Source organism: Ziziphus jujuba, chromosome 5, assembly GCF_031755915.1.
Source record: "Ziziphus jujuba cultivar Dongzao chromosome 5, ASM3175591v1".
Lineage (NCBI taxonomy): Eukaryota > Viridiplantae > Streptophyta > Magnoliopsida > Rosales > Rhamnaceae > Ziziphus > Ziziphus jujuba.
Genome location: NC_083383.1, coordinates 26,975,787 through 26,998,368, shown reverse-complemented (window position 1 = coordinate 26,998,368; position 22,582 = coordinate 26,975,787). Strand labels below are relative to the sequence as shown.

Sequence of the window (22,582 nt, the reverse complement as noted above, 5' to 3'; positions counted from 1 at the left end):
AAAACATTTATGGTAAAATAACACAATAATTGATATATTTAGTTATTTACCAAATTTTTGTAGCCAAATATGAGAATTATTACATCATAAAATTAAATTAGTAATTTTTTATTATTATAATGGTATTTGTTAAACTAATGATAAATATAAGTGTGTATATAATATTAAATGTATAAGTAATTATCAAATTATTTTTTTAATTGTAAAAGTATTTAGGTCATTTTAGGATACCACGGAGGAAAGGAAAAAAAATTTTGGACAGAAGTTAACAATATAAGAGATGTTTTTGAATTATTTCAAATCATAAAGTACTTTTTTTTTCCTTTTTCTTTTTTTTTTTTTTAAAACAAAATATGTATTATTATTAACATACATCAGTAGAGTACGTATCAGCCTGAAGCAAGGGATCAAGCCACACAGGGTCAACCTCAAACCAGGATTCAACAGTAGTTAGATTAACAAAATATTTTGCAATCTGATGCGCTACAATGTTAGCAGCTCTGCCAACAAAAGAGCATGTAAAACCAGAATGATGAAATAACAAAGACTTAATTTCCTCGATCAAAAAACAGTTCTCATCTAAACTATCTGTTGACTGCTGAATAAGACTTGTTTCCAGCTTGGAGTCACTTATGACATCCCCATGAAAGAAACCTGCTTGACGACAGAAAATTAGTGCTTCACGAATTGCCAATAATTCTGCAGGTAAAACACTGTAAAAGTTCTTTATTGGCAATGCTAACTCTCCCATTAACTCGCCTCTGTTGTTTCGAACCACCACTCCAAGCTCCACATGGCCAAAAACACCCCGAATAGCAGCAACCACATTTAATGGGAGCGTTAACGTCAGCATCCACATCATTGTTAGCAAGCCAAAAGGCATAACTTGACCTTGTTAGAAATGGTTATGTTGTTAGACTTTTACGGATCTAAACATACATAATAAATTTCATAAATCATAAATTACTAACCTCCAAACGTAGGCATTGATAAATTAAATCTTTAATCCTACAAAATAGAAAACAATATGAAATAGTGTTTATGGATACACTACTCTCAAACCACTTTCAGATCTCTGAAAATTCTAATATCAAAATACAGTATGGTATGTGTTTGTTTGCTTACCCTAGACCTTTTATAGTCTCTGCAAGTCGTACTTACCCATTAATTTTAACACACACAAAATACTAATAATTTAATAATATAATAGTACTAAAAAAAATATAGGTAAGTCAATGAGCTTATAAAGAGAGTTGGTCCTTCAGTCCAATGGGCCAACTGGAGTCTTATAAAGAGTGTGTGACCAAGGGCCTTACTACAAAATATTAAAATAAACCAGTCCCATTAATGGCATAAATAGGCCTTGTAAATGAGTAATTGATTATGCTAAGTTCACAATTATTAATTTATTTAATATTCTCCCACTTGGACTGCATAATCATCATCATATATATAATCCAAACTCACTTACTATAGAATCTTCCGAACTATAATGTCATTTCATCTAAATATATAGTATACCAACAGGGCACAACAATATACTAGACTAGGCTGTAGAGATTCTCTCAGTAAATCTCCCAAAATATGGTACCATTTCAACTGAGCACTTTGCATGCTATAAACTCAGTCTAGATAGTAGAGATTTACCTAACCATGTGTAATCCCCCAACACACAATACCATTTCGTCCGAGCACATTGTGTATCGACAGGATACAACAATATACCCAAACTAGATAGTAGGGACTAACCATGGCACCTGTGGATCAACATACACATATACATATACTAATAGTCTTAACAGGCTTGTAAACATAGGAGCAATAATATGTGTAATATATCATCTCATAAATATATAATGATCCACATACATCAATGTATCAAAATAATAAATAATACTTAACATGGATATTACTGCAGAAAATATAACAAACTCCCACTGACCCACAGTAGTCTCAGCTGTCTAACAATCCCATACAGGACGCATGCTCCTCAAATATGCCTCTAGCTAAGGCCTTGGTCAGTGGATCTGCCACTATGCTGTAAGTAGGCGTGTGAACTACAGTAATGAGGTCTTGTTCAACTTTCTCCTTAACCACAAAATACTTAACATCAATGTACCTCGCACTAAGGGTACCTTTTAAATTATTGGAGAAAGACACTGCTGCAGTACTATCACAATACATCATAATAGGCCTCTCAATGGAGTCAACCACTCCCAAATCACGAATAAAATTTTGAAGCCAAATTGCATGATGAGTAGCCTCATAACACGCCATATACTCTGCCTCCATAGTCGAGGATGCTATCATTAACTGTTTGGCACTACACCAAGATACAGCACCTCCTGCCATGATAAATATATGCCCAGTGGTAGATTTCTTATCATCCACACAGCCTTTATAATCTGCATCACTATAACCAACAACATCTAGGGAGTTGGTACGTCGATATGTCAACATATGATCTTTAGTACTCTGAAGATACCTAAAGACATTTTTAACTGCTTGGTAATTAATAGAACCAGGATTGCTCATAAATCTACCAAGCACATCCACAGCAAAAGCTATATCAAGCCGTGTACATACTTAACCATATATCAAACTACCCACTGCTGAAGAATAGCGAACATTTCTCATCGCCAGCCTTTCTTTATCATTCTTGGGACATTGATCCTTAGAAAGTCTTTTACCCTTTGTGACCAGTACACTTCCAAGTAGGGGTGGGCAAAATCCAATCCAACCCATTCAACCCACCCAATCCAATCCATTTTTAACGGTTTGGATTGGATTTTTACATCAATTGGATTGGATTGGGTTCAAAATATTATAAATTGTATGGATTGGATTGGTTATGGATTGGAAATATAAATTCAATCCAAATAATATATTATATAACTAAAAAATTATATATTTTTTATTTTTTTCACTTTTATATATTAATTTTAGAATTTTTTTCATTTTTTATATTAATTTTTAAATTTTTTTTCCATTTTTATATATTGATTTTTAATATATATATATATATATTTTTTTTTTTTTTTTTTCTTTTACATCCCCATATCCCAAATCCCAAATGAAATTGTAAGTTGTAACCCTAAACTAAACATTTAACTTTGTTGCTGCCCACCACCAATCCATCACCATCACCATAATATATATATTTTTTTTACATCCCCATCATATATATATATATATATATCTACATATATTGTACTAATTGTTACTTATATATATATATATATATAAATGTTTAAATATAATTTATTGCTAATTTTATTGTTTTGATCTTTGTAGAGCTTACAGAATCAACTAAAACTAGTGAACCTGTCAACGTTGATTGACTTATGATTTACCAAAGTTTTAAGGTTAAAAAAAAAAAAAAGGAATTATGCATTGATTCTTGAGTGAATGAATTTTGACGAATGTATTATTTTACATTATTTGTTCTAACAATTTTAATTTGATTTTATAGGAGTGAGATGATGACATTAATGTTTGTTATTTAATAAGTGCATGATGTGTATCATTTGCTACATTTTCTTCTTTATTTTCCATTGTAGACTATGTTGTATTATTCTAATTGTATTTTATGTTTGGATAATTATAATTTATTATTTATATTTTATATTTGGAAAATTTTTTATTTGTATTATATATTTATAAATTAGTAAGTTTCAAACCGATCAACCAATCCAAGCCAAAACCGATCATAAATGGTTTCGTTTGGTTTGGATTTAATGCTTCAATGGTTTGGTTTGGATTATAAATTAGAAAAACCGATATGTATGGATTGGATTGTATTTCGGTCCAAAACCAAACCAACCCAATCCATGCCCACCCCTACTTCCAGGAGAACAATTATGCATATCAAATCTCTTAAGGATTCTATCAATATAGCCTCTTTAAGACAATTGTAACACATAATTAGTCCTATCTCGAACAATCTTGATGCCCAAAACAAAAGAAGCCTCTCCAAGATCTTTCATATCAAAATGGTTGCATAACATCTACTTTGTCTCAGCCAATAGGTCAATGTCATTAGTAGCCAGAAGTATGACATCAACATAAAACACCAGAAATATAAAACTGCTCCCACTGACCTTTATATATATGCATCTATCAACAACAATAAAGCCATTTTGGATGATAACCTCATCAAATTTAAGATACCATTGCCTCGAAGCCTACTTAAGACTATAAATTGACTTCTTAAACTTACAAACCAAATTACCATTCTCTATTTGCTGGAAACCAACTGGTTGAACCATATACACATTTTTAAATAAATCACCATTTAGAAAAGCAGTTCTAACATCCATCTGATGCAACTCTAGGTCATAATGTGCCACAATTGCCATAATGATTCTAAAAAAATCCTTTCTGGATACAGGAGAGAAAGTCTCTGTGTAATAAATTCCTTCCTTCTGGCTAAACCCTTTGGCTACAAGTCTAGTCGTATACATCTCTACTTGACCATTAGAGTCTCTTTTAGTCTTAAAGACCCATTTGCACCCTATAGGCTTGCTACCCAATGGTAACTCAACCAAATCCCAAACACCATTTGATACCATGGATTTCATTTCATCTTCCATTGTATCCAACCAAAAGTTTGAGTGCGAACTGCTTATGGCTTCCTCATAAATGACTGGATCTGAATCATCACTTATGTCAAAATCATGCTCCTGCGAGTAAACCTCATAGTCATCAGGAATAGCTGACCTCCTAGTCCTTTGTGACATTCTCAAAGGCACATCAGCATCTACAATAGCTGGGATATTCTGCTCCTCAATGATGGGTTCATCCTGATCAACCGCTGGTTCATCAATTACTGGATTAATAATATCTCTATCAAAAACTACAACACTGGGAATGAATACATTTTCTTCTCTAAATTGAGGCTTCCTTGGACCATTACTATCATCAAAGCCAAAATCATCTTCAAAATAAACAGCCCTGTCTGATTCAACAATTCTCATGGTGTGAGATGGACTAAAGAATCTTGAACCCTTAGATCCTATACAATAGCCAACAAAATACCCACTTATAGTTTTAGGATCCAACTTCTTAATTTGGGGATTATAAATCCTTACTTCAGCTTTGCAACCCCATACTCGAAAATGATGCAAATTAGGCTTTCTCCCTGACCACAACTCAAAAGGAATCTTACGAACGGATTTACTTGGAACTTGATTCAAAATATAAGCAGTCGTCCTTAAAGCCTCTCCCCACGAGTAATCTGGCAAGTTATAATTTGCCCACATAGATCGTACCATGTCCAACCAAGTGCGATTTCTCCTCTCAGCTATGCCATTCTGCTGAGATGTACTAGGCATTGTATATTACGCATCAATGCCACACTCACATAAATAAATTGTGAATGGCCTTGGGTTCCATCCAGTCTCATCATATCTACCATAAAATTCACCACCTCTATCAGACCTCACAGCCTTTATCTTCTTATTCTTTTGAAGTTCCATCTTTACCTTAAACTCCTTAAAAGTAACTAAAGAATTTGACTTCTCACAGATAAGCTCAACATGTCCATAACAAGAAAAATCATCAATAAAGGTAATAAAATACCTATAACCACCCAAAGTAGTTGGAGTGAAAGGTCTACATACATCAATATGGATTAATTCCAAAACATCTCCACACCTTACTATCTTATCCTTTCTAACCTTGAAAGTTAGCTTCCCTTTCACACATTCTACACAAGTCGATAGATCGGAGAAATCAAGATTAGGAAGTATTCCATCCTTCACTAACCTTTCCATCCTATGCCTAGAAATATGTCCCAGACGCTTATGCCACAACATTGAAGAATTATCATTAACTCTTGGACATTTAAATGCAATAATAGGGGCAACAATAGAATTAATAGAAGAATTGAGACCATTACTAAATAAATCAAGTCTATATACATTGCCACATAAAGTTCCTAAACCAACAACTTTTCCATCCTTATATACTTCTCACCTTTATTATTCCCAAACAAAAAATTAAAACCTTGACTATCCAAAAGTGAAATAGATAATAAATTCCTCCTAATTGAGGGTACAGATGAAACTTCTTGTAATTCTAAACCATATCCAGTGGCAAGCTTCAACTTGATTGTTCCCATGATATCCACCTTCGCTCTTGAGTTATCTCCCATATAAACATGCTGCTCAAGATTGGTTGGCTCCCTTTGCCTTATCATCCCCTGCAATGAATTAGTAACATGAATTGTTGCTCCAGTATCAAACCACCAAGTATTCATAGGCACATTAATAATATTGGTCTCAATCATTAAAATATTATCTTTCTTCTCTTATTTCCCTTTAAATTCCAACACTCTATCTTCTTGTGTCCAACTTTATTGCAGTAGCCACACCTTTCATCGAAGTACTCTTTCCTTTCTCCTATCTAATAGGCATCATCATACTTAGTATTATTCAAAAGGTCCAAATAATAATGCTTCTCATCATATCAAACTTGATAAATTTCTTTCCTATCTCCTCAAGAAGTTCCTTTGCTATATCAACCTTAGGAATACTAGCATATATAGCTTCATCCATGTAATTCTTCATCATCATCATGCAGCACTTATTAGAATGCTTCCAATACTCATAAAGTTTCCTAATTACTGCACTACTATCATTAGTTGGTATCTTGGATGCATCTATCTCCAAAGGCAAATCCAATTTCATAAATGTCAAATTCATAACCAAGGTCTTTTTCTACTTCTGATAATTTATCACATCCAATTTCATCATGGCAGTCATAGGCAGAACATTTGAGGTGCTACTAACTGTGAAAATAGTAAACACAATAAAACATTTAATATATATAAAACAATAATTATTTTCAGCCTCTTAACACAAAACATAAAATATCAATATCGCTAGGATCTTAGTAACATAAAGATACCCTTTTGTGGGCCAGGGACAGTCAACCAAATAACCACAATCAAATGTATTGAACTGAATTACCGACAGAGCAACTCAAAACCTGCGATACATGGCATTTAATTAACTTCCACGGCCATTCCAGGCATCATGCAAAGCAACTAAAACTACCGACAGGGTAGTTTAGTTACCTGTATAGACCCTGATTAATAAGTGGGAGAAAATAACTTATTGGCAATTTCATGAAATAGGTAAATATAAAACATCCCATCCACTATGTCATCATACATTACATTGGTATACATAATGCAGACAAAATAAGTCTCACGAAAGGTGAGTACCTAAAATTCCATACTACTATACCAATTAGACACAAAATCTCTTTAGGGAAAGCTAACTTGTTCCAATTCCAAACATATATATTTAATTTTAATTCAAACAAATTGGAATAGAATAATTAAACAAATAAATAAATAAACAATAAATAAATAACATATTTTTTTTAATAATATTAAACAATAGATAAATAAATAAGCATACAAACAAATAAATAAAACAATATATATATATATATATATTTATATATATATATATATTTATATATATATATATATTTTTTTTATTATTATTATTATTTTTTTTTTGAAATATCAGCTGCTGACATCAGTAAGAGAATGCTGACGTTAGCTTTCTCCTTCCTTCAGCCGGGTCGCAGGTCGATCTGGTTTTCTGGTTAATGGGTCGCCTGACCCGCTTGACAAACTGGCTTATAAAACACAATTCCGGTAACCGTTTTCTACAATACCGGCGCCATTCTTCTCCTTTCGGTGTGGGCAACAATTTTGAAGTATCGATTTGGCTAAAGAAGAGCTTAAAACAAACACCCAAACTTAAGATTATAATTGGCCAAAACTCAAAAATAAACAACCATGGAATCACAAGAAATTCCAAAAACTTTTGAGCAAAATAGGTGCCTTTTGATTCGTCTCCCCTTGAGAAAGTTTTGCCCCAAATCAATTTGGTTCAAAAACGCAGAAAATAAACACCCAACACAAGAATTATTTCAGCCAAAACTCAAACAAACACCCATGTAATTCCAAGAAAATTGCAGAAAATTTTTGGGCAAAATTGATCCCGTTGTTGTCATCTCATTGTTGGCATCAATTTTGGCCAAAAATTAACCAAAAACAATTCACAAATCCAGGTTGCATTCGGCCACGGTTTTCTCCAATTTTTTTTTAATTATTTTTTTAAGGCTTTTTCAGGTCCAATTTGAGATTTTAAACAATATAAAACACATCGAAAAACAATTTTTCACCATGCCCAGGTCTTAATTCGAACTAAAACGAAGTTTACATATTTTGCACAATTGATTTAAAACCCAATTACCACTAGTGTCGCAATCACAATTTTTTTTTTTTTTTTTTTTTACAAATAACAATCGGGCATGTATTATGTTTCTTCACACATCAAGATTATAGCTTCACAGATCCATGCACGCAAAAAGAAAAATAAAATAAAGAACATATATTTAAATTCCACATATCATTCAATGGCCACATACAATTCAATCCAATCATCATAGATACAACGAAGACTAATCACAAAAAAAAATTATTATGCATATTAACCATGCTCTGATACCAATTGTTAGACTTTTACAGATCTAAACATACATAATAAATTCCATAAGTCATAAATTACTAACCTCCAAACGCATCCATTGATAAATTAAATCTTTAATCCTACAAAATAGAAAACAATGTAAAGTAGTGCCTATAGATACACTACTCTCAAACCACTCTCAGATCTCTGAAAACTCTAATATCAAAATACAGTATGGCATGTGTTTGTTTGCTTGCCCTACACCTTTTATAGTATCTGCAAGTTACATTTATTCATTAATTTTAACACACATAAAATACTAATAATTTAATAATATAATATACTAGAAAAAATATGGGTAAGTCAATGGGCTTATAAAGAGAGTTAGTCCTCCAGTCTAATGGGCAAACTAAAGTCTTGTAGAGAATGTGTGACCAAGGACCCTACTACAAAATATTAAAATGAACAAATCTCATTAATGGCATAAATAGGCCCTGTAAGTGAGTAATTGATTATGCTAAGTCCACAATTATTAATTTTATTTAACATAGGTGCCGTAAATTCTTCCAATAACTTTGGGAAGAAGAAGTGCTAGAAACCGCAACAAATCCTCCAACACCCAATTTCCTTGCTACCCAATAATCAGATTTGACAGCATAGGTGCTTTTCAAATTGAAAAACCAAGCCAAACGATCCAAACAACCAAAACCACCAATTGGTGATTGTGTAATTATCGAAGCTTCTTCCAAATTGAAAACAGAGCATATTAATGGTAAAGTCCACCCTCCTGTAGTTATGAGTAGCTGGTCCACCGTGGCATCCTTTGGTAGGCATCATGGAGAGAGAACATGTAGAGAACATTTCCATGGAATCCAGGATCTCTATATATTTGAATGCAGGCTCCATTGCCCACACACCAGATACCACCCGATTCTAAAACCTTTCTACCCCAAACAAGGCTCCTCCAAAGATGAGAAGGATTCAGCCCTAAACCTACCATCCATAAAGCGCCATCTGGAGAGTACTTACCCTTTAAAACCCTTACTGCCAAAGATACTTGATTACATAGAAGTCTCTAGCATTGTTTTGCTAGCATTGCTCGATCAAATTCATCCAAAGAACGAAAACCTAGTCCACTTAAATCCTTAGGCTCACACAACCTATTCCAACTCACCAAAGCAATTCCCTTTCTACCACCCAAATTTCCCCACCAAAACCTTGAGATAAGACCATTAATGCTATTCAGAAAACATTTCACTAATTTAAAACAACTCATAGATATGTGGGAATTGATTGAGCTACAGCTTTTATTAATATTTCTTTTCCTGCTCTTGATAACAATCGCTATTTCCAACCCTCCAACCTTTTCCACATTCGATCCATAACTGCCTAAAACAAGGGCCGTTTTTTGGGTCTAACAAATGCTATTAGACCCAAGTATTTAGCATGCCTATCACACCTTTGATTCGAGAAAGACTTGAGATACAACCCCTTGCACATTTTGAGGTGTAATCAAATTGAAAGTTATTTCAATCTTTGTCAAATTGATCATCTGTCTAGAAACAAGCTCATATTTTTTCAGTAATTATAAAATCACTTGACTATCATGCTGAGTTGCCAGAGTGAAAGGAATAGTATCATCAACAAAATAAAGATGTGATAAAATGATACTTTGAGGAGCAACCTGTAGACCACAGAGATCACCCACAGAAATAGCATGCTTAAAGAGACTCAAAAGTCCTTTAGAACAGATAAGAAATAGGTAAGGAGATAAGAGGTCGCCTTGGCCAAGACCTCGAGTAGGTGCTATTAAACCATATTGTGTGACATTTAAAAGCACTGGAAAAGACACCGAAGATACACATCTCATTACAAAATCCACCCATCTAACTTCAAATCCCATTTTTAGCATCATTCTTCGTAAAAAGCTCCGCTATACTCGATCATGTGCTTTGCACATATCCTCCCATCCTGCAATTGTCTTATTAATTAAGTGCATGGTTTCAAATGCTACCATGATATTATTGACACAAAAGCACTCTGCTCCTCTAAGATAATAGCAGGTAAAATATGTTTTAGCTTGTTTACAATCGTCTTCAAAACTAGTTTGTAGACTACTGTGCATAAGTTGATGGGTCGATAATCAGACACTCCGGTTGGGTTTTAACCTTCCAAACTAGCGTAATAAGTGTTTTATTAATAGTGCTCCTATCCCCATCATTATTTAACACATTTAAACAAGCATCAATTACTTTTGGATCCATAATAGACCAATATTTCTAGAAGAACACTGCTAGCATACCATCAAAACTAGGAGCTTTTGAAGGGTGCATTTGATGTACGGTAGTTTTGATCTCATCAGCAATAAAAGGACAACATAATAAAGAATTCATAGGGGTTGTTACTCATCCTTGTATTCCATTAAGAACCTTCACATCAACAAAAAAGCCGGAAGAAGAAAAAAGCTGCTGGAAATAATCAATAAAAACTGAAGAGATAACATCTTGATTATCCACCCAATTACCAGCAGTGTTTAAAATCCCACAATGAAATTACATTCTCGTTTAGAATTAGCGTGGTTATGAAACTAACATGAATTTCTATCTCCCTCACACAACCAAGAAATCCGTGAACGTTGCTTCCATTTAACTTCTTCTTTCTTTAATAGGAAATATTTTTGGCGTTCAACTGCTTGAATCTCCTAAAGATTGTCCTCTGTTGGTGGACAAGAGGGTAACTTCAGTAGACGTTTATGATACTCCTCCAATTTAGCCGTGATGTATTTAAAAGAGTATTCGTTCCACACTTTCAACTTTCTTGCACACTCAACCAAATTTGACTTTATCAAGGACATATCTACAATCCTAGCGCAAGTAGAATTCCAACACTCTCCACCGTATTCTAGTGCTCATGTTCACCGATACAAATTGCTTCGAAATGGAATCTGCGGCTAAATCTAATTGTATGACTCTTGAAGCCATCCAAATCCAACAAGATTGCAAAATGATCAAAAACAAAATTTGGTAGATGTAGAACTCTAGAGGTAGGAAAGAAACAACGAGCCCCATAATTAGTAAAGTAGCTATCCAAATAGTCTTTGACATTAGCTTCCCCTGTTCGTCTGTTACTCCAAGTATACCTGTAATCCGAAAAAAGAGACAGGCCTGAATTGATAGGTGTCAATCGCTTGACAAAAACTATCCATCTGAGAAGCCAAACGAGGAGAACCACCCAACTTGTCTAAAGGAAACAAAACTTCATTAAAATCTCCAATAACAAACCAAGCCAAATCTCCAATAAAATATAGGAATTTATATAACATTAATGCTATCATAATAGGATGCGAAATTGCAGACAATGATGCGTAAATGATAAAAAGAAATATTATATGCAACTCTATTACATTGGAGAAAGTCAACCACTCAAGTTTTCAATGGATTTTTAGTTGTAATAGGATGCGAACATCCATTGTTGAAAAATTAATATCACATATATGTATAGTCAATTTTCCATTAAGTAAATCGGATATCTTTTTTATTAAAGATTAAGATTTATTTTAAAAAAAAAAATGGATTCATCTCATCTGTGGACCCAAATGATTACGTTTCAAACATCAAGAGTTGATTAATAGTGTATTTTATCAAAACATTTTCCAGAGAGATAAAATTTTCCTTCGATTATTTAAAAATTCAAATTCTTACTTTGACAAAATACATTAACAAATAATACATTCAATTCTTCTTTATTTTGACGTTGTTAATATGGTGTTAAACAATATACTAAAATATCCACTAAAAATATTTCAAAAAAAATATCCACTAAGACAAAACAATATACTCAAATATGATACCAAAAAATATGTAAATATCCTCAAATACTATTCACAAATTCTTTTTAGGATAATACAAAGGTATAACTCTTTATTTTCTATCATATAAAAATCTTAAGTTTGAACCCCCAATTAAAAAATAAAACTATAAATATATATATATATATATAGTTTTCTTTTTCTGAATGATCATGCTCTGCAATACATTAGGTAACATGTAAAATTAAAATAAAATTAAAATTGACCCCTGCAATATGTCCCAAATAGTATGTGGTTGAGTATACCATAGCTTTCCTTATCTAGTAGAATATTTTATAAATCTATATAATATATAAAATAATAAGAATGAGTGCCATGTGTCAGTATATTATCATTTTAATTTCCCTTCAAAATCATATTGTTTTTCTTTTAATTATATTTACTTATTTATATGTATGATCTTACATTTTATAGTTGTATACAAATATATATATATAATTAACTTTTGTTTTGAAATAAATTTTAAAAAATACTTTTTTAAAAAAATGGAGAATCATATATTGAACACAACAAAATAATGATACATTATTATACTCAAGAAATTGCAAACTCATTCTATTATAATATTATAATATTTTTATATCTGTTTTATTTTTACATATAATAGATTTTCATTTAGGAATGAAGGAATAAAAATATATATTTTTGTTATTATAAATATTTTTTATCACATAAAATGTATTTGTATATATATTGTTTTCTTAATTAAACATATTTTATATGAAAATAATAAAGATATCTTTTTTTTTGTAACATAAAAAATATAATATCACAATTAATAATTGTTAAACATAGCAAAGTAAAATTTATTTTTATATATAATAGATTTACTTTGAGGAATGGAGGAATAAAAATTTTATTTTTATAATATTATATATCATAAACATATTTGCAAATATATATATATATATATAATAGTTCTACGGTACGGACCACACCAAAGCTAACACTCTTTGGAAAAAAATATTGGTTTTGCTGTATACACATACACAACAAAAGCCGACGTTTTTTTTCCAAAAAGCATCAGCTTAGGTATGGTCCGGACAGTAGAATTTTTCTATATATATATATATATATTGTTTCTTAATTAAACATATTTTAAGTATTTTTACATATACAAAAATGGTTATATGGAAATGAATAACGACATCTTTTTATTTGGATATAAAAAAATATAATAACATAAATAATAATTTTTAAACAGCAAAATAAGTTTTATATTCAAAAGCAAATTATTTAATCTTAATTTATTTACTAATTAATATATATTTTTATTATTATATTATAATATTATATACATTATTGACAAAGTATGAGATTTTTGACCTTTTATGGTTGTATTAAAAAATATATAATATCAATTTTTGTTTTGAAGAAATTTAAAATAAACATATTTTTTTATTAATATTGATAACACTATATATATATATATATATATATATATATGTGTGTATATAAATTCTAACACAAGTCATTATATGAATATTTAAGTTTCCCACCAAAAACATAAAAAAAAAAAAAATCATTAATTATTATTAGGTCTTCAAGTAGCTATAATAAGATTTTATCATATCAAAAATGTATATATTGGATTTTATTTATTTTTGATAAAATGGACTGTAAAATTAATGAAATGAATATTTGATTATGAATACTTTATATAGAAAATCGATTGATATTGTATATATTTGATTTTATTTAGTTTTGGTAAAATTGAGTGTTAAAATTATGGAATGGATATTTGATTATAGACATTTCATATAGAAAATCAATTGATATGTATATATATATATATATATATTTATATATTTATATATTTATATATTTATATATAATATTTTATGTAACAATCATTATGATAAGATTATTTGTAGTTATTTAGGTAAATATTATATGGAAAATATAATTTGAATTTGAATTTAAATTCCATAGATGAAAATATTAGATAAATAAATTTGAATTTGAATTAAGTTATATAAATAAATTTAAATTTAAATTTGAATTTTACTAGTGGAAAAAATTAAATAGGTAAACATTTTTTAATTTGAATTCCATATATAATTTATCTTTTAAGGTAAAAATATGTTTATAAGATAAACAATAATAATAATAATAATAATAATAATAGTAAATAATTAAATTATATTATAAGTATATAATATATAGAAATTAATTGTTTGCAATGAATCAAAAAATATATTCGAATCTGAATTTTAAATATGGAAAATATTATTTAAATACATTTAAATTGGAATTAAATTATATAAATGTATTTGAATTTGAATTTAAATTTTATAGATAGAAAAAATTTGATAGGAAAATTCCATAAAAGAAAAAAATTATATAGATAAATATTTTTTAATTTGAATTGTATAATTGAATATTATTATATATGTAGGTCAAATTTATAGTTCTTAACAAATTTTTATAGTATCGATTGAAATAAAAATTCAAATATATTTATTAACAATAAAAATTTTAAATAAGTTTTCAAATATAATTAATTATTATAGATTATTTTTAAAATTATCTATTATTATTACATCTACTGTACTACAGAAATGAATAATAATATGTATATATATATATATATAAAAGCTTCATCAATTTATGGCTATTTAATTGTACAAAAAAATTCTCCCTTTTTATCAAAAATAAAAATAAAAATAAAAAGGGGACAAACTATCAAAGAAGAATTTGATCCATTGTTCTTTTTTAGAAGGTGTAATGAAATATACCTTTTTCTTTCAAAATTTTTTTCTTTACCCACCTATATCTATTTTACCCTCAATAAAAATTAAAAATAAACTTGAATATCCTTCTTTACCTTTGAGAAACCCACTCTACGATCCCAAATCCTTGCAAGGTTTCTTTTCTTCCTTCTTCCCACAGACAATCCCATGGAAAAAAAAAAAAATCTTCACTTTTGCTTTCTCCTTCTACTTTCTTCCTTCTGTGTGAAAATGCATCCCTTAAAGGTAAAGATTTGTGTTTTTTTTTTTTTTTTTTTCCTTTAGTTGGGTTATTTGCAAAAATAGAAAAAATAGCTTAAGTTGATACATGGATATTGCTGTGTGTATTTTAGATTTGTTTTTTAGGTGGTGTGCTTTGATTTTAGCTAATATATAACATTTTTTGAATATTTTATCATAAATTTAGAACTTCAAATCCATTAATTTAGCCTGAAAACTGGTTAAAAATTGAAAATTTGGTCAATATATGTTGAATTAAGTTTTTTAATGGAAGTCATACTAATATTTGGGAGAAATTGATATCAGGTATTATTCGGAAATGAAAAGGCAAAAAATAGGGCCCGATTTGGCTAGAAGAGATGGCCAGAGATGAGAGATGTGACTAGATCCGAGAATGGATTCAAAACCCGATCTGCTGTGAACGGGTCAACCTGTCGACCCAACTGAGCTTGAAGATGAATCGAACGACATATTGTTTGGGCCTGGATGACATGTCGTTTTGATGATGTCACTCTCTTTTTATTTTTTTTTTTTAAATATATATTTTTTCCAATTCAAAAAATTATATATATGTTTTTTTTTTTTTTTAAATATTGCTTTTCAAAGCTAAATAGTCATATATTAATTTTTTTGGTCAATTATGATCTCTCTTAATGAATATGGTAGACCATTATACATTGTTTTGATATGTTTTCATTTGTTTTATAAGATTCATTATGTGATCGTAAATAAATAAATGTGTTGGATCATTTTTTATGTTATTTAATTGATTTATAGGTAGTTATTTATATATATACGTCTATATCTTTGAACTCAAAATGTGGATAAAAAAATTATCAGTGTTGTCAATGTATATTTATAGTTTTTTTTTTTTATTGATTTCATTTTTATATATTTTATCTTTAATTTAGGGTTGTAGTTATATCTATATATATATATATATACTTATATGACTATGCACTTAAATGCGCATAAAAATTAATTAGTGTTGTCAATTTATGTTTATAGATTATAGTTTAGAATGGCACCAAGGAAAAACATATGATCTCATTTGAAAAAGGAAAGTATGAAGCTGCAATCCAAAAAGTGCAGTGGAAGCACATCACCACCTTCTTCGAAATATCAATGATCTTCTAGATTGCGATTCCAAGTGAAGAAGGAAAGCTCTTAGCTGCAATCCCAATTCAGAAATAAAAGCACTAAGCTTATTTCTCCAACCAAATTTCCAACTGATATTCCAATATCCTCTCCCCCATCTAAGATGAAAAGTTTGATATTTATTTATGTATCTTGATGTGTTGAATATATGGTTTAGTTTAAGGCTTAACTCATACATGTTTTACTATATTTATTATAAATATGCAAAATAAACTATAAATTAAATAAAGAATAATAAATTAATATTTATTTTATATAGAAAGGTAAAATATACATATCAAAATCAGCTTATCAATCAAAAATAAACTCTTAAAAATAGTGATAATTCACCAATTCTAAGTAGATAAGTGAATATTTTTCAAAGTCCATAATAATAAATTTCATCAAACCCCTTCTAAATAGATAATTTTTTTTCCTAATTATTAAAAAAATTTAAATTCTTACTTTGGCACAATACATAACCAAAAATATACCAATTTTTTTTTTTTTTAATGTTATCGGCATCGTGTTAAACAATATACTAAAATGCTTTTCCCAAAATCTTTTTTAGGATATTACATTACAATGATATAATCTAACGTTCTCTCATATGTTGAAACATCTTGTGTTTGAACGCCCAATAAGAACTATCCATATTGGGCCAGACAATGAGGGTAAGCCCAAGGAAAGCAAAATGTTGGGCTGGACCTACAATTAGAGAACAAGGCAAAAAATAAAAGTGAAAATAAAAAACAATGAAGCCGTAACGCGCTTTCGGTGACTGAGTGCTTGTACCACAAAAAAGACCAAACGTTTACTTAAAAGTTGTACTCTCCATCTTTTTTGTTCAGAGTATTTTCCATGACTGTGGAATTCAGCGTCAATGGCAAGGCAAGCTGATCAGAAAGAAGAAGAAGAAGAAAAAGACTTGGAAGGAGAAGAAAAATGGGTGAAGCATTATTCATCAAAGCACCAAATATTATTGGTGGGTGAGGGAGATTTCTCTTTCTCTCACTCTTTGGCCAACTCTTTTGGCTCTGCCTCTAATATCGATGCTACTTCTCTAGACCCTTATGGTAATGTTACACTTTTTCTTTCATTTCCTATGTCTCTGCTTCTTTGGTATAGAAATTTTTTTTTTTTTTTTCCGGAGTGCTTTTTGACCCAGGTAATTCTCTTTTGCCTCTAGAAAAATTGATTAATGCATGGCATAGCAAATTATGTTTGATGTCAATTCTCATTTGATTGATCATTTTGTGAGGTTTTGATTTTGCTGAATAATAACATATTTAATTTTTTTTCCCCCCTTTTTGCTTGGTAGTTTTAGTCGGGTTTAAATTGTTCTTTGAGTTGGTTTGCTTATCTAATTGTAAAACCTAGTCAAAATTCTAAAGTATGTGTAATCAATAATCTTGTTCAAATCTTTGAGCATTTTTTTTTCTCACATTTATTTATTTTATTTCGTTCTTTTTCTTTTTTTCTTTTTTCTTTTTTTTATCAGGATAAAGAAATTGTTGGATTCTTGTGATCCTATTGTACATTATTTAACTTTGTTGGATGAAGTTCTATATCGGTTGAAAAGGAGAACAAAACATATCTTATAAGGTGGTATGAATATCTTTATCTTTATATACGTTTTGACAAAACCATAGGGGCTGAGTTCAAAATAGATAATATTTCATACGGATGGTCTGGGCTGTTACATGATAAGTTAAAATCTTATTCTCAATCTTTATTTGCTTCTAGGTTGGATAAAAAAAATATCTTTTTATTCACTTTCAGTCAAGTCTTTTTACCCTTGCTCTTTTAGCTTCTCTCCATGTTATTTGAAATAAGATTTTACGGGTTCTTTAGGTTATTACTTTCAAATCTGATACCTTGGAACTTCAGTGATTGTAAAGAAAAAGCGACATGATTAAAGTTTAGAACTGATTTTTAATATATGATTGGGACCTGTGAATACGAAAAGATTATCTTGTTAAGTGTATGCATGAATGTGCTTAAGAATACTCTGTCAATCAATTGTCTACTTTTGTTTAGGTTAGGAGCTCTAGGTTAATGTTTTTCTGGCTATGATCAACTCATTGGCATTAAAGAACTTTGAATGGATTAATCTTTAATCTACTTTTGTTCGCCATGAGTTTTACTCCTTTTGGATTTTGAACACACAAAATTGTTCGTTTGAAGAACCTTTTTCAAAAATGTTAAACTAAGAACAAATTTTTGGGTAACTAGTCCAGCAACAGCACATCCCAAGTTTTCTATACCTGTTTACCTTTTCTTCTCTGTAATTTTTGTTATAGCTTTTCTGCAGTCTTTCAAATGATAATATTGTTATTATAAATTTAAGTATCGTTATCTTATTTCTTCTTCTTCTTCTTCTTCTCTTTTTCTTCTTCTTCTTCTTCTTCCTCTTCCTCTTCTTTATTTTATTTTTTATTTTTTTTTTGGGGGGGATTTTGAAGTTTATATTGTTCTGAGCTAATGTCATAAAATAAATACGTTGCATTCGATTTTTCAGTTCCTTTATTTGATTCATAGCTCTTTTGGAAACTGATATGTCAACATTACAAGTTTCCGTTCTTGCTTTTACTTAACTTTTTATTCACTTTGTTACTGTACGTTTTGGTTATGCTGTCCGATATTCTCCTCTCTTTAATTAGATGAATTGATCAAGAAGTACAAGGAAGCAAAACCAAATTTGGAAAACTTAAAAAAGCTTGGAGCTTCTGTTTTACATTGTGTGGATGCAACTAAAATGAAGTCACATACGGATTTGAAAATGAGGAAATTCGATCGAATTATTTTCAACTTTCCTCATGCAGGCTTTCATGGAAGAGAAGATGATGCCCAGTTAATTGCGTAAGTTGCTTGGTTTTAATATTTATATGCTTATCTCTTAACCAAAGGGAAGTTTTACGCGTTTTCCGTCCTATGGCCATTATCATTCTGTTATAATCTAAGCCTAAAAAAGTTAGAAAAACAAAATTTGAGGCTCTGTTCTATATTTCATTCTGCTGTTCTCGACGGCTATTAATTATTTTCTAATTTTGTTGTTGCATGTTTAGTGAAAATCATGATTATGTAAGGTTTAATGTGTAGTTTTTTGACAGACTACTAGAGTTTATTTGAGTCAAATATGTGTTGCACAATCAAGGAATTAGGTATAGACTTTTTTCTTACTTTGTATTGGTAGAATGAAAGTGTTTGCTTGATTTTAATAAGCTCAAGTTCTGAACTTGAATTGTCATTGCAGGACTTTATGTGATCCAGCATTGGGATAGCTTTTCGATGTGTGAGTTTGAAACCATAATGAATGTTATTAGGGGCTTCTGGGTTTGGAACATAATAGACATATTTTTTGAAATTGATTCCCAACGGCTTCAATGATTTTTAACAATACGTCATAGAAATAGTCCTTATTGTGTCGATTTGAGCTTGTATCAGTTATATCTACTCAATATGCTTACTAATCTCTTAATTCTTGTTTATATATGAAGTCCTTAAACTATTTTCTTTCTTACCCCCACAGCAAGCATAGGAGTCTTGTTTACTGCTTCTTTAGGAATGCCAGGAGCATGCTTCGAGCAAATGGAGAAATTCATGTGAACCATAAAACTAAAGCTCCATTTTGCGATTGGAAGATACATGAACTTGCTTTGGGAAACTGTTTGTCATTGATAGAGTGTGTTGATTTCAAGATAGAAGACTATCCAGGCTATAACAATAAAAGAGGGGATGGCAATAGATGTGATGAACCTTTCTATTTAGGTGAATGCAGCACCTTTAAATTTAGATGGTTCAGCAAATCTAACAAGAAGCATGGAGTGGCTTCAAATATGAGCTCAAGACGTGGAATACCTCAACAATTTCAAGTAGGAAAACCATCATACTCCTCACTTTTCAGGATTTCTCAAAGAGGACATGTTGTACCCTCAGATTACAATCCTGATCATTCTGCATTTCCAGTAACCAAGCAAATACAGAAGAAGCCAAGTTCAATTGATGTAAGCTATCCACTAAAAGGGTACAATACAATAGTCGATCACAGCCCTCAACATGTAGCAGTACTACCAATGACACCCAGTTTCCAATCTCAGCCAACTTCATTCGGTTTTGCTTATCCTCAAACAGATCGCATCAGCAATAGTAGTCTCAACTTTAGCCATGGAGGGTTTCCACCAACAACCTTGGACAGGAAAGAACATGTTGGTTCGTTTTTCTCGTGCATTGGATATATGACAGAAATCTCTGGAAGAGCGGATAACAATGTGCAATATCCAGACAACGGGTTGAGACTTGATATTAAAAGAGAGTTGGCTATGTTTCCTAGAAGAACCTTGAACGGTGACAGATATTTTTGGAATGAACTTCAACATCTGAGTTCTCTTCCGTTCTGTAGAAGACAACGACAACATGGCAGGGAAGAACATTTCTACAAGCGAGGTGATTATTGTTAAATACCATGACTTAGCATGATCTACTGTTCTGTTGTCGGATTTCTGTCAGGTTGCTTGGGTGGTGAAACTGTGTAAAAAACGAAGCTGTTTTTGTGATGCTGCTCTAAAATGTCGCAAGTAGTTTATGAATTATTGGCATAATCTACTTATGTAATATGTGTTTCTGTGTATTATATGAAGTTAAATGTGGTTAAAAATGCCATGGAGCTGCCTAATAGAAGCAGCAGATGATAATTGCTGTGGCTATTTATTGATAAGAATATTTTGGTGATTGAATCTCTCTTATTCAGTTTTCAACTAGAATTAAGGGTGCTTCAGAATCACGGGACTGATGTTCTTTGTTCTATTGAAAATATTGTATGTCAATTTGGGAAAATATTGGATGTTGGTCGGTGGTCTTCTTTTCTTTTTTTTTCCCCCCTAGAACAGGTATTTTTATATCCCGTAACATTGCTTAATGGGGCAGAGTTAGCTCTATTCCTGTAGTGTTGTTGCGGGCAAGGCTGGAATGGGCCACAAATCTCCAAATCTCCACTTGTTTTTTATTCTTTAAGGAGTTGGGGTGTTTGTTTGCAAACTTTTTTTTTTTTTTTTCCTTCGTTCATCAATTTTCTTATTGGCAAAAAAAAAAAAAAAAAAAAAAGAAAGAAGAAACGAGAGGTAGCTTCTCATTGGATCAGTTTCATTGTATATTCATAAACCAAATAGTGTATGATAAACAATAGTAACGCTGGGGACACCAAATTTTATTTACTAAATGATATGGTAAGAGATTAGTGGTTGACATAAAAATTATATCTAAGATTCATAGAAAATGAATCCAATAAAATTCTGCTATATCATTTGATAATTCTTTTTACATTTTAGCATAAACAATATGTAGTTTTTGATGGTTGAAAATCAATCATCAATTATTTTTAATTTTAACCTTATAGATATGGTTAAAATGGTCATAAGCTATTTAAAAAAAAAAAAAAATTTCCAAAAACAGGTGAATTGCACCTTTCATTTGGAACTTGAATATGCAGTCACTATTATTTTGTTTTTTGGGTGTTTCACCCTCTGGCCTATTCTCAAATTCGAGCCCTACTCGTATATCATAATGTAGTGATCCTTTAGGGACAGCCCAGAAAGGTTTCGGCTCGTCATTATCGAAGTTTTCATACGGATTTGAGTCTTATCAACCGGCTATATATCTTGTAGTACTTTTCAATGTAGTTCTGACGCATTAGAAACATTCTTCTCCCTTACAATTTGAACTAGAGGTTTTTTGCACTTACACCTTCTTAACTTTGCAATGATTTCCAATTTCCCTTCTAAATCTGCATTTGTTATCTATATTCCACAAACTGTTAAAAATTTTGCAGCTACAATCTTATGTTTGGGGACATAAGTATACATTTTTGTAAAATTTAGGGGAAATAAGTGACAAATGCAGAGTTCAAAAGCAAATTGCAAATCGATGCAAAATTTAGATGACACTATATATGCAAATAACCCTTCAACTATACTAATGTAGATAATCGTTAAAAGATAATTAAAAACAAATATAAGTTAGATAAGGTTTAATAACAAGTTGGTTTTTGGAATTTTTTTTTTTTTTAATACTTAAGTGTGTGTGTGCGAGTGCGTGCATGTGTGTTTTTAAAAAAA

The 22,582-nt window shown here is 30.6% G+C and overlaps 1 protein-coding gene and 1 long non-coding RNA gene across 3 annotated transcripts; both read left to right on the top strand.

The window, feature by feature from the left end:
• The first annotated feature begins 15,028 nt into the window (after positions 1-15,028).
• LOC125423058 (uncharacterized) lies at positions 15,029-16,093 on the top strand. The gene is made up of 2 exons (XR_007241624.2): positions 15,029-15,338; positions 15,639-16,093. It is a non-coding gene; the product is annotated as an uncharacterized LOC125423058 (long non-coding RNA).
• Positions 16,094-17,270: 1,177 nt separating this feature from the next.
• LOC107430460 (heavy metal-associated isoprenylated plant protein 41) lies at positions 17,271-21,316 on the top strand. Of its 2 annotated transcripts, none has more exons than XM_025078719.3 (3): positions 17,271-17,545; positions 19,295-19,331; positions 20,002-21,316. In XM_025078719.3, the coding sequence occupies exons 1-3, from the start codon at positions 17,353-17,355 to the stop codon at positions 20,927-20,929; spliced, it is 1,158 nt and encodes a 385-aa protein (XP_024934487.3). In that variant the 5' UTR covers positions 17,271-17,352; the 3' UTR covers positions 20,930-21,316. The 2 variants fall into 2 exon arrangements, with proteins under 2 accessions (XP_024934487.3, XP_015896784.3); XM_016041298.4 differs by having other exon boundaries at positions 17,274-17,545; positions 19,133-19,331.
• Positions 21,317-22,582: the final 1,266 nt, after the last annotated feature.

What these genes read in the sequence shown, in the direction of transcription:
- LOC107430460 (XM_016041298.4), top strand. Translation starts at nt 17,353, where the DNA reads ATGGCAAGGCAAGCTGATCAGAAAGAAGAAGAAGAAGAAAAAGACTTG. An exon ending in TACTTCTCTAGACCCTTATG is followed by an intron (nt 17,546 to 19,132) that starts GTAATGTTACAC and finishes CTCTTTAATTAG; the next exon opens with ATGAATTGATCAAGAAGTAC. An exon ending in GATGATGCCCAGTTAATTGC is followed by an intron (nt 19,332 to 20,001) that starts GTAAGTTGCTTG and finishes TTACCCCCACAG; the next exon opens with CAAGCATAGGAGTCTTGTTT.